A 12,853-nucleotide genomic window follows, 5' to 3' on the forward strand; every position below is an offset into this window, starting at 1 on the left:
AAAACTGAATGATCTGACTCGGGTCCTTTTATCTCTCCATTGAAGGTTCTGATTGATGTGTGATCAATTTTGACTCTTAGTGTTTCCTGGGTAAATGTGTGCTAATTGAGCTCAAGCTGTGCTGACTTGAGTGAACAATATTGAATGCTAGTGCTTTCTAAATGAGCACATGGTGTAGGCAATGAGAAATGAAGGGATTTGTGTGAAGAGTTTTGCAGTGACAGTTCAACAAATCTGACTCATGTGTCTAAACAGGGGAATAGTGCTTATAGTTTAGGGAAATGGGTGTGCGTTTTGATAAATGGCATTATGGTTTTGAAATTTTAGTTAAAAAAACCTGGTAATAGTGTTTAAGCAATCGAGAAAAACTGTAAAATGCTAGTCAATCAACATGGTCTTTCTCATGAAACCAGCATTCCACATGGGAATTAGTATACAAAACACAACAAGTCTTCATCAATGACAAATATTAGCAATATCCTCAGACGTGGTGTGACAATAACCCACCTGATCGGCCAGGTTGCTTGGCGACAGGCAGCGAGACCTCGGTGAGAGGCAGGATGTAGACATCGGGACCGGCGTGAGATGCAGGCGATGCATGCATGGACATGTCCCCTGGAAAGTCCTCTCCCTCTGCATTCTCAAACTCCTATGGTAGCAATGAAATAGAGAGGGGTCAAGGGTCAAAGTTGCACTGCAGCCTAACTGACTAGATCTGAATGGGTGAATTTGATGAACAAATCAATCAATCCATCCATCCATCCATCATTTTTCTTTTTTTATTTGGGAACAAAGTGATCACAGCAGTCATTTGTCATGTTTCTTTGCACAATTACAGCATTGTGTGAATGGTTTAAGGGATCTTAAAATCACAAATGAACTCTACTATCTCATTATTATGTTGTTTCTTCTAGACATAGACAGCAGAGAGATGGAGAGCCAAGACTTCTGCTTATCAGATGTTTCTCCTGAGAAAAACACCACAGTAATCCCACGTGTTTCTTCTAATTTCAGAATAGATCACAATAAAGTCTCAAACTGTGCTTAAATTTGCCAATATATCAAATGCTGCAGTCAAAAGTAATTTCAATATGAACTCTTGAATCATTTTCAGGACAAAATGATATAAGCTGTACTATCCACATCATTTTTATAAGCTATACTAAGTTCTATACTTACAGTACATCAAGAATTGTCTTATTTGAGTATTTTTATTTCTCCCCAGGAAATGTAGGAGAAACATCTGTGACAAAGTTGATACAGAACAAAAAATGAAACAACTGCGATCTCAAATAAGTTTCACAAGCTTTAAAAGAGCAATCTCCAAGCAATGGAATTTCCCTCTGGGTGGGACTCAATGTATAAGAATAAGCAAGCAGATATATATTTAAATTGAAAAGACACATCAGTAGCTTCTAGCAGTAAGGTACATTGAACCTCTTAAAATTAATAATAAAAAAATACCTTTTAATGCTTGATGGAACAAATGGCAATTAATTAAACAGCCCATTAAAGAGCGAGTCACCATAATCAGATCTAATAATGAGCCATCAGTTACATTTTAAGAGCTTTAGACTTAGACTCATGTTCCAATATGCTTCTTACCCCCATATGCATGTGATGAAACTCCCAAGAGAGGTGAGAGAGAGAGAGAGAGAGTGTGTGCTTAGAAGAAACAAGAAAGGACTTGGCAGCATCTGGAAATCGGAAATGCTCCTCCAGATGTTAGCAAAAAGCCATTTTGTGAACAGCATTGCAGAGTTATGGGTCGAAGAAATGGAAAACAGTGACCTAGAGGGGTCACACATATTCGCACTTAACAGCACACGCTAACAGACATATACACATCACTGTACACACACAAACACTCAATTCCCTTAGAGGCCTTATTGTCCGCATCTTCACACGCCCCACATGGCTGCCATATGACCCTGCTCCCGATCTGCCCATGCACGGCAGTGCTACCGAACACTGTATCTTGATAAACAGTGCTGGGAATCCCAACAGGGCATGCTGTGATTCTAACTTAAGGCCTCCATTAATTTCTTGCCTAAGCCCAAGTCACAGGAAAAACATTCCTTAAAGCATCATTATCAAGATTTCTTGAAGGTAAACATTCATCCACAACTGCCGACTAAATAGAATCATATTTGTATAACTTCAGGCTAATAATCAGCAACAACAATCAGTTGTAAACAAGAGTTTTTGGAGAATATCAAATAATTCTAAAAACTTTAATAGACCAGCCAACACATACATTTAAATTTATGCATTTGGCAGACGCTTTTATCCAAAGCGACATACATTGCACTTATTACAGGGACAATGGCAACTCAAGGGCAACCTCCCTCCACTCCATCCACCAAAAAATCAATGGATTCGTATAGCAAATATCTTTACACAATATTTGATGAAAACAGTTCAAAAAATTACTCAGCAAACATATTGTGGCATTTCAAACGAATTGGCACCGACCTGGACAAAAATCTATTTTATTTGTCATCAAATATCGATATACTGATTATTGATCAGCACATTATTTTAACCATATGTTTTTGAGGCATCGATGTGTAATCAGTAGCCAACTTTTTAATTAGAAGCCTAATTTGCACACTTTTTAACTCTCCGTCGGTTGGCATTCTGTTTGATGTAGTCTGGTGTAATAGTGTTTGGAGACCACAAGAGGGTGATATAACATTTACTGAAGTCGTTTGCTGGTAGGACAAGGCACAGTCCAAACTAAGTTGTGGATCTAGTCACCATACACACAAAAGTAACGAAGGTGACAATGAAGGTGAAAAATGAACAAAGTGACGTTGATGAGTTTGCAGGTTAGTGTATGAAACTGGTGTAACTCCGCCAACTGAATGATTATAAATTATTAAACAATTTCTGTGTATGTAGCCTTGAAGAGGTTTCAGTGCCCCTTCAGCCAGACCACTATGCCCCCTCTGTCAAAATGTTGTATTTGAACCAATTTTAATAATTTAGTTATAAACGTTTTACTTTTATTTGCAAGCCTAAATATTCACCTAAATTGTCAAATAAATTAAACAAATAAAGCAAATTAATCCTTAAACTATTTGTATAGAGTAATTGAACATCTCATGTGCAAGGTGGCGACAGGAGTAATGCTGTCTGGCCAATTGACGTCTCTCTTCTTAATTAGAAAAATGTTGTCTGCCATGTAATTCAGACAGACCTCAGAGGCTCAAAGAAGGAAATTGATTTTTAAAAAGGATTTTTACCTAGGATAAAAAAATCTTGGCTATTCACTGAGCACCTGTGAGGTGTCCAAATGACCCCCAGACTGATCGCTCACAGAACAGAACGGTAGGAACCTTTTCATGCTGCTGTGGAACCAAAGAGCCTAGGTCTCCAGAATACATCACTACAACTCTCCAAAAACACACAAATAAAAAGCACATCAATCCTCCACTGGAGAGACAGAGAGAGAGAATGAAGGGAGGGGCAGTTCCTGTGTTCTTTCCAAGAGAGTGTGAGGACTGGCGATTAAGAATAGAGGAGACGCTCCCACAAAAATGTGTGACAGTAAAAAAAACTCACAGCGAAAGAGAGGGAAAGGCTTTTACATTCTGTGTTTATGACATCACTCTTTTTTCTCCTTCCTTCCTTTCTTCCTCACACTCATTCCTTCTCACATGTGCATTACAGACCCTTCAGCTATCTGCAGAAATGAACCTGCTCACATCCTTGCAACTTAGTGACAAATAGTGCAGATTATTGTGTGAGTCACTGCATTATATGCCAGTGAAATTGTGAAACTGCACCTGTCACAAAAAAATGTGAAGACTCATTGTTGCTCATACATATTGCATGCCTCCAAAACATCTTGTAATACATTTTAAACTGAAGAATAAGAAAAAGGTCTTTAAAAGACAGTTTGTATATCTTTGATTAGAATCGAACATGTCAGTTCCATTAGTGGGGTCAGACTATTATTCTTAGGAGCTGTTCACACCAAATGCATGTTTGCACAGTTGTTTTTAGTCTATATGTGTTAGACAGATGTTTTTTTTAAGCATCTCACACAGGAGCGTCATGTTATTTAGATGGCGTGTCAGTTAAATTTATTTTTTCAACTTTCAAAATGGGTCTCTTATAACACTTGCGTTCTGTTCTATGTGTTACGCTGCAGTTTCTAATAAAGCTTTATTAAGAACATTAACATAATAATACATATTAACACACATTGTTTTTCTATCATAGTGGGGATTTTCCATTGACTTCTATTGTTTTGTGCTAATTATGTTGGCTTGTCAAATCTCTCCACACTTGGATTAGTGTTTTTCTAAAATCCCTGAACCAAGATGAAAATTTCTAACTACTCCTAGAGCTTTCGAGCTACATCAACCAAACATGGTACAGACTTTCAGACTGATCTGACTTTTGTGCTATGATTTGTTTAACTGATCAGAGTTTTATTACTAATTTTATATTCTAAATGGTCGATATATTTTTTAACATTGAACATTTTCTTTTGGGTGACAGTATAAATAATCCTGTACTGTATATCAGTAATATTGGCAATTCCATGTTTGAATTTTAAATATTAGCTAAATACAAAATTTCTCAACAACCCTACCCACACAAATACCGATAATGTAAAAAATACTATTGACTTAATTAAGGAATACTTGGAGTGTCAGATGAAAGCACCACTTCATGTAAAGTTTGTCTTAAATATTAAATGGATGGTCATTTTTTTGATACACATTTTAGGGTTCGATTTAAAATGTTTATTTAAAAAATACAATTTCACCAGTTTGTTAAAAGTTATTGCAAAAATGTCTCAGATTAGTTAGTTCTAAGAAATGCTCTAGCATCAATTGTTTGCAGATGCCACTTTGTTATAATAACAAATGTTTTGTTATCTAGTACAGTGTCATTCAGACAGTTTTAAGTGTGACTTCAGTGTTCCAATACATGTATGCCCCACACACCACCACCCCATCAAACACACACACACGCACACACACACACACACACACCACGCACACACACATGCACAAGCACACACACACAAGCACACGCACACTGCACACGCACACACAGCAACACAGATAAAAAGCCAAAAACCCATAGGCCAACCATAAATAACTCAACACTTTTCAAACTGCTTGAAAATGTAATGCATATTACAATTCAGAACAAACACACACACACACACAAAATGACAAAAAACAATTAACAATTTTTAAATAAATTAAATCAAGAATCTAATAAAAAAGTTACAACTTAATGTGATGCCAATTATTTAATTAAAACTTTTATATTTAGAATTTAATTTAGATTTTTTTTTATGCAAACAGTCATGCATATCGATTAGTGATAATTAAAAAAACTATTATTAATTTAAATGTATCTGCATATTTATTTCCATCCAAACAGAAAAAGAAAGAAAATAAAGAAAAGGCTAAAATTGTTCAACATGACTGATTCTGAAGCAAGCCTCATCACACATTTCTTTGCACAAATTTTTGGATTTAGTCAATATTTGATCCAGGTGATGTTTAATAATTCCTGTGGTACTTTGCTCACACCACATCCATTGGTTTCTCACATCAACAACATGCAAAGGAAGGAAAGCGCAACAACATTAGTTACGGTTAGTAAGAAGAGCCCAATATAGGGTGGACATGGCGGAGGGTCCGTTAACAACTTTTTAACAAGGTTTACTCTCAAATTGTAAAGTGATTGAACACCCATTCCCAAACATATGGTGACTTTTTGCATAACTGTGACAGAAAAGAAATGAACTGATATTTATATTAGTTGGCCATCTGTACCTCTCAGCAACGTTCAATGTTGGTTAACTTAGAGCCTTTTTTCAAGATTTTCAGTGATAATGTGATAACTTAAGCCATTGTTAAGCAAGTTATTCATTTTAATGCACTGTTTTTCATTTACCACCTTCTTTTTATGTTCTGTGCCCCAGGTCAGAACGCATTCCCCCCTCTGACCATTCTTGTCATCTGACAGTCAGAGCAATGTCGGTAGACAGAGAGTGAACGGTAGCTATGAAGGTACCTCTTGATAAATAAAAAAAAAAAATTCAGATTTAAAAAGAATGATTTTGGCACACCCCATTCGTGTGGCAACATTACTTTTTTGATATGGAAACACTTCTTGCTAACTAATCGCTTACAAAATACTATTACAGTTAGAGGTAGACCAATATATCGGTTTTACAAATTAACTGGAGCCGATAGATGCTTTTTTAACTCTAGGACATCAGCAAAACTTTATGCAAATAAATAATTTTTCCTGTGTCTTTCACGGTAAGGCTAAGACAATTTGGCAAAATTCTATAAATCGATTTTAAAAACTATCAGCCGATTAATCATTAATCTTCCTTTCCCACCACCTATACACTAACGTTCGACCTCTAATTACAATTATATAACATTTCTGAAGAAATCATTAACATTGTAGTTCCAGAGATTGAAAAAATATCAAAATATAAATTTCCCATCTTACCTGTCCTTAATGCACATGTTCCACTTCCCTTTCGCACCATAAACCTGCACATCTGGGCTATCCACTGAGCACCTGTGAGGTGTCCAAATGACCCCCAGACTGATCGCTCACAGAACAGAACGGTAGGAACCTGTTCATGCTGCTGTGGAACCAAAGAGCCTAGGTCTCCAGAATACATCACTACAACTCTCCAAAAACACACAAATAAAAAGCACATCAATCCTCCACTGGAGAGACAGAGAGAGAGAATGAAGGGAGGGGCAGTTCCTGTGTTCTTTCCAAGAGAGTGTGAGGACTGGCGATTAAGAATAGAGGAGACGCTCCCACAAAAATGTGTGACAGTAAAAAAAACTCACAGCGAAAGAGAGGGAAAGGCTTTTACATTCTGTGTTTATGACATCACTCTTTTTTCTCCTTCCTTCCTTTCTTCCTCGCACTCATTCCTTCTCACATGTGCATGACAGACCCTTCAGCTATCTGCAGAAATGAACCTGATCACATCCTTGCAACTTAGTGACAAATAGTGCAGATTATTGTGTGAGTCACTGCATTATATGCCAGTGAAATTGTGAAACTGCACCTGTCACAAAAAAATGTGAAGACTCATTGTTGCTCATACATATTGCATGCCTCCAAAACATCTTGTAATACATTTTAAACTGAAGAATAAGAAAAAGGTCTTTAGTAGACAGTTTGTATATCTTTGATTAGAATCGAACATGTCAGTTCCATTAGTGGGGTCAGACTATTATTCTTAGGAGCTGTTCACACCAAATGCATGTTTGCACAGTTGTTTTTAGTCTATATGCGTTAGACAGATGTTTTTTTTTTTAAGCATCTCACACAGGACACATGTTATTTAAATGCTGTGTCAGTTAAAAAATTTGTTTCAACTTTCAAAATGGGTCTCTTATAACACTTGCGTTCTGTTCTATGTGTTACGCTGCAGTTTCTAATAAAGCTTTATTAAGAACATTAGCATAATCATACATATTAACACACATTGTTTTTCTATCATAGTGGGGATTTTCCATTGACTTCTATTGTTTTGTGCTAATTATGTTGGCTTGTCAAATCTCTCCACACTTGGATTAGTGTTTTTCTAAAATCCCTGAACTAAGACCAAAGTTTTTCTAGCTGATCAGAGTTTCAGTTTTCCAGAAATCTATTGAAAACATTTTCCTAAACCTAACCCTAATGCAAACCTTTCTGCTATGTTAATTACATAATTAATTCATATGCTTAAGCCATTTTCCTTGTGGGAACCTATGGTGGCTTCCCACAATATAGGTGACTTCATGTTAATGTAGGTGATTACCCCCCCCCCCCCCCACAAAGTGGACCTCAGTGTACTTCATGTATGTACTGTATTACAATCAGGTATTTTTTCCCCAGTATTTATGGGTTGTGTAAGTGTTTGTGTGTGTGAGAGTGGCCTAGAGAACGCTAAAGGGGAATAAATAAATTACCATCAGACCTGTACAAATCCAAACTTGGGTACAAGAATGAAAGTGTTAAATACAGACTGGAAATTAATTAGATATAGATGGGGAGAGAGAGAGAGAGAGAGAGAGAGAGAGAGAGAGAGAGAGAGAGAGAGAGAGAGATAGATTTCCCTTTTCAGCAGTTAAAGTTTAAGCAGCAAGCTGTAGTACACAGAGGAACTGTAATTAAAAATATTAGGCCTTTACTGGAGACCAGGTGCTGAGATCCATGAAAGAGTAATCCTCCCCTTTCACGCACTCACAAAGATCATATTTTCTCCTGTGTCTTGACCCACTTTAAGATTCTAATTAAAAATGCACAGAAATGCATGCCCATATGCCATTTGATGGCCTTCGCTGCTCACAACAAGATGAAAAACACATCTATACAAAGAAGTGTTTACGTCCCTATTCTTGCTCTGCATCTCTTCCTTGAACCTTAAGAGACAGCACTGAGAGGTTTACACTGTAAAACCCCAATTTCTCTGAAACCCTTGAGCTCTGTAACCTTAAAAGGCCAAGAGGACATGCAAGTGAACAGAACGTCTGCGTTTATGTGCATGTGTTGCACATGTTTTTAAGTTTTTGATCAAAGCATTTTTGCGTATCTGAATCAAACTAATTACTGATTCATGAAATTTTCCTCTTTCAACTGAACAATTTCATAACTGCAGGACAGCAGCAGGCCAAGGCCTTGCAAGATATTTGTATTGAGGCAATGCTGAAGAGATCTGCCAGTGAAATTACTGTATTTTCTTGGGCATTGGTATGGGAAAGACAGAGCCCTTACAATATACTGTGACATATATTTTTATATTTGTTATGGCACTGCAAATCCTCTCTAAATAATACTATTTTAATCAGTATTTTTGCTTCGCTTTCCTGTAAAAATATCGAAACAATCAAAAAGAATTAGTGAAAAAAGAAAGAAAGAAAGAAAAAACTACTATGGTATAATGAAATAATTGATATTCCTATATTTCTTATCATTTTTGTTTAGTTTTTTCATATGTTATTTTTGAAGTACTATCAATGGAGGAAACCAGCTTTGTTACCGGTTGGTGTAGTTCCGGCACCTACCAGCAGGGGAAAATGATGTGACTCTAACCAGCCAATTCCAGACCCCCTGTTTCAAGCAGAACACTCCCCCATCTGCCATTGGTCAGACAACAAGGTAATCCCATCCCAAACTCATGCCATTGGTTGAGCTATTGTTGCTCTGTCTGTCTGGTCAGGATGATCAAACAACCAGAGCAATGTTTTGATAGCATTACAGAGCCACAGCGTTTAAATTATTCAGGGGAATCAATCAACAAATTGCTTTCTTATAGTTGTCTCTGCATAGTATGCTGAAATAGGATAAATTATTGCAATATTGAAAAATATTTATTTAAAATAAACTCACCATATTTAGCTATAAGCAAGTCTATCTTAAGTATTGATATTCTTACTGGAAAACAAGACAAAAACTCTGAGTAGGAACATGATTTTTACAGTGTGCTTATTTCATTGGTTTGAGACTGAGATTGTGGTGTATTTAATTAAGTGTGTTATGACTGTGATTGAGTTACACTGATTTCTTCTAATGGTAAAAACATTAGAGTATGTTACAACTCAATAGTCGCATTTTAGAACAGAAAAACTCACTGGTAAATAGTAATTTTAATGAAAGAGGATCTCACCTTAAAGCCAATGTCATCTCGTTTGCAGCACAGGCAAGCCAGCATGAGGAAAATGAAGGTAAAGAGGCCAGAGAAAGACACAGCCACCACAGCCAGAGATGAGGACCAGGACAGCTCACTCAGTGGCGCGCCATCTGTAGGACACATACAGAATTAGACACTCAACTATCTTATCAAAATAAAGGATAAGTGAACATAAATAAAAACACATTTAACTCCAAATTAACTCCAACTACTTATTGGCATGGATTAAGCATCACAAAACATAAACTTGTTTAGTTACCAATGCCAGTGTAGAAATACCCTGTTCGTAGGTTTATTTTTCTCTGGTGGTGAATCATTTAATTTGCTACTCTGAAAGTGTCCTTAAACAGGAGGAGTTACCAAAATAAAGTGAGTAGTATCAAAGTCCCTTTCAAGGCAAGTAAATCCACCTGGGGTGGGCTGGCCATCGGGAGCACTGGGCGTTTTCCCGGAGGGCCGTTTGACAATTTGGGCTGGCCCTTTACTGCACAAGTACCGTCCTGTCCTACCGGTGATATAGGCGGCCGCCCTGGGCTCCAACATGCCAACAATGTGTAAGTATTTTGAAAATAAACATTGTAGTGCATTTCCTTATGAGCACATTAACTCTGTACCTTGCATGGACCTCATTATTTGACATACAAATCAAAATAATAGTGACAAAGACATTATATTAAGTATAAGATGAGCTCTGAATAATCACTAAATGACAAATAGCTGCAAGTTACAACAAATAAAATAACAGCAGCATATATAAAATCTGCAAACAGTAAAGCTATGAGCAGTACATAATCATTTGCATAATTTATTCATACTGCAGGGAGCTGAAGTGCTACTTGCTAAATATTGCTCACGCCTGATAAAAATTCAGAAAATAAGTCATGAAAAATATTACTTTGTGGCTATTTGAGTCTTTGAGGCTTCATTTTTTTAAATGATAGTAGAAACAGTGCTTGTCAAAGCATTGGGCTTTTCATATTTTCTCAAGAATAATCTGGGGAAGGAATTAAAACAATGCAGGTATAAGGATGCTACAAACTCACATAGTAGAGGTCTGCACAGGCCTTAAAATGAAACCCGAACCCGACCCGTACCCAAGACCGTGTGGCCCGACCCTACCCGGCAAAATGACACTGAGTGTTGACATGTTTGTGTGACATCATGCACCTGCATCTCAGCGAAATTGGAGTTGAGAATTTCTGCACGAGTATACAGGTTGTAATTCTGAAATCAAGATTCATTCCATTGCACTTTTCCTAGTAGGAAGTAGGAAAATCCAACTTTCCGAGTTGAAAGGAACGCAGCACTACTTTTCAAAACTTGATCTGACACTGAATGCTCAAGCAGCCCAATTTCCACTTAGAAAACTCCTGATGTTGCTATTACAATGCAAAAAAGCACTAACCAATTTACTTGAAATGAAAATCAGTCCTCCTTTCCAGTTTAATAAATTAAACAATCACGCAGTCATGCAGAACATCTCCTGTTTTTACATTCATAAGGATCTCTTTCTCAATGGCAATACCAGCAGTGATGACAGGCGACTCGTCAAACAGCTTGATCTTATGATTTTCGCTCTTGAATTACATACATAACTTAAAGTGGGATTGCTTCACTCAAGGCCAGCTAGAAGGCCTCGACCGGGAAATATCCTAAAGATTACACCCACCAAGAACAAATAAATCAATCTGATTGGCTGATAAATCTGACAAGCTGACTTTAGATGCCTATTTACTTGCATTGTTGAAGGATTCTTTGGAAATTCTGAAGGCCTGAAGGGGTGGAGCTTAAACTCATGCACTGCCTCAGCTAACGAGCGCGACTCAGAGAATACTTTGCTGGCCCTGAGATATCACCACTGGTTGAATCTTTGTGACACCTGTGCTAACAACAATCTAGACGCAGCACAAAGAATGAAATTTAACTTGACACAGTGTTTAAAAAGTGCTGGTCCTGCGCGAGTCGCTGAAGAAAAAGAGAGATATGGTGCAACAGTCAAAGACATTTGTCCAACAAGTGTTTACATAGGAAAACAAGGTGAAAACAGAACAGATGCATGCAAAAACACATTTGGTGTGAATGGCCCCTAACTCATCCATTCGCATGTCTGTGAGTGAGAGTGTGTGCCTGCTTGAGAGGAAGGCCTGTTTAATTTTTCATTTATTACAAACACAAACCAAAGTCCTACTTGAAAAACTGACCCGAATCCGTCGGGTTCTTGGGTTCCGTCGGGCCCGTGTCGGGTTGCAGACCTCTAACATAGAGTGAAAATATGAGTAATTAATCTGCAAAATATCTGTAAAGATCTACACTTTAAGAGGTATGATTATTTTGTTTTACATATATTTATATTCTGGCCAACTTTGTTTTCATTGATTTTTTTTAAATAAATCAATAGACTAACAATTACAGTTTTTTTTCAATTGTTTACACGCAATTTTGAAAACCGGGTTCTGTTTTTCAAAATATAAGCACAATTATCCAAACACCACACTCAATTTACATAATTCCTAGATTGTTTGCAAAATGACATACTTCTGTCAAAAAAAAAAAAAAAAAAAAAAACACACTTCAGTCAAAACATATACACATATTTGTGAAAAGGCTATTAGTTTTTATTTAACCAACACGGTCCTCAATGATCAGACACTATTGCAGCCAGTTTCACACTGCTGTGATAAATAAAAAACACATTTGTAAAAAACGAATTAGGAAATATCATGTGCTAGATTTTTGGCCAGACATTGTTATGTAATGGATAATTTAGATTGGAAAAAAATTGTGACAAACCCACAACATTCTTCATGATTAGTTTAAGATATAGGGAGAATGTACACAAATAGGCCTACTATAAACTGACCATGCACTGCACAACACTGATGCTGCTGACTGAATATTTCAAGTATTTATTTCAATACTTACAATATTTCTTACCATAATCAGTTACAGTAATCAACCTACAATGAAAATCAATGAAACATAAAATCTGTAGACAAATAAAAATTAATGCATGAATTACAGTACATACACTTTGACTCTAAAGTAAACAGAAATTACAGAAAACAACTGTAAAACCAACAAGAATACTGTAACTATTCATCTCTCCGTCTGGCTGGATCAGGCCATAAGATTTCATCCACATCACAGGCTATGTCTTCATTG

At 36.8% G+C, this 12,853-nt stretch overlaps 1 protein-coding gene across 2 annotated transcripts in view; it reads right to left on the bottom strand.

The window, feature by feature from the left end:
• Positions 1-12,853, bottom strand: part of aatkb (apoptosis-associated tyrosine kinase b) — a 70,175-nt gene that overhangs the window by 23,153 nt on the left and 34,169 nt on the right. The window contains exons 2-3 of one of the 2 annotated variants that reach the window (XM_052103180.1): positions 9,668-9,801; positions 508-649 (exon numbers count right to left, since the gene is read on the bottom strand). In XM_052103180.1, the coding sequence (XP_051959140.1) occupies positions 508-649; positions 9,668-9,801 (276 nt within the window). Of the gene's footprint in view, positions 1-507; positions 650-6,501; positions 6,760-9,667; positions 9,802-12,853 lie in introns of those variants that run through there. The other variant, XM_052103181.1, reaches the window with a different exon arrangement.

Source organism: Xyrauchen texanus, chromosome 33 (genome assembly GCF_025860055.1).
Source record: "Xyrauchen texanus isolate HMW12.3.18 chromosome 33, RBS_HiC_50CHRs, whole genome shotgun sequence".
NCBI classification, from domain to species: Eukaryota; Metazoa; Chordata; class Actinopteri; order Cypriniformes; family Catostomidae; genus Xyrauchen; species Xyrauchen texanus.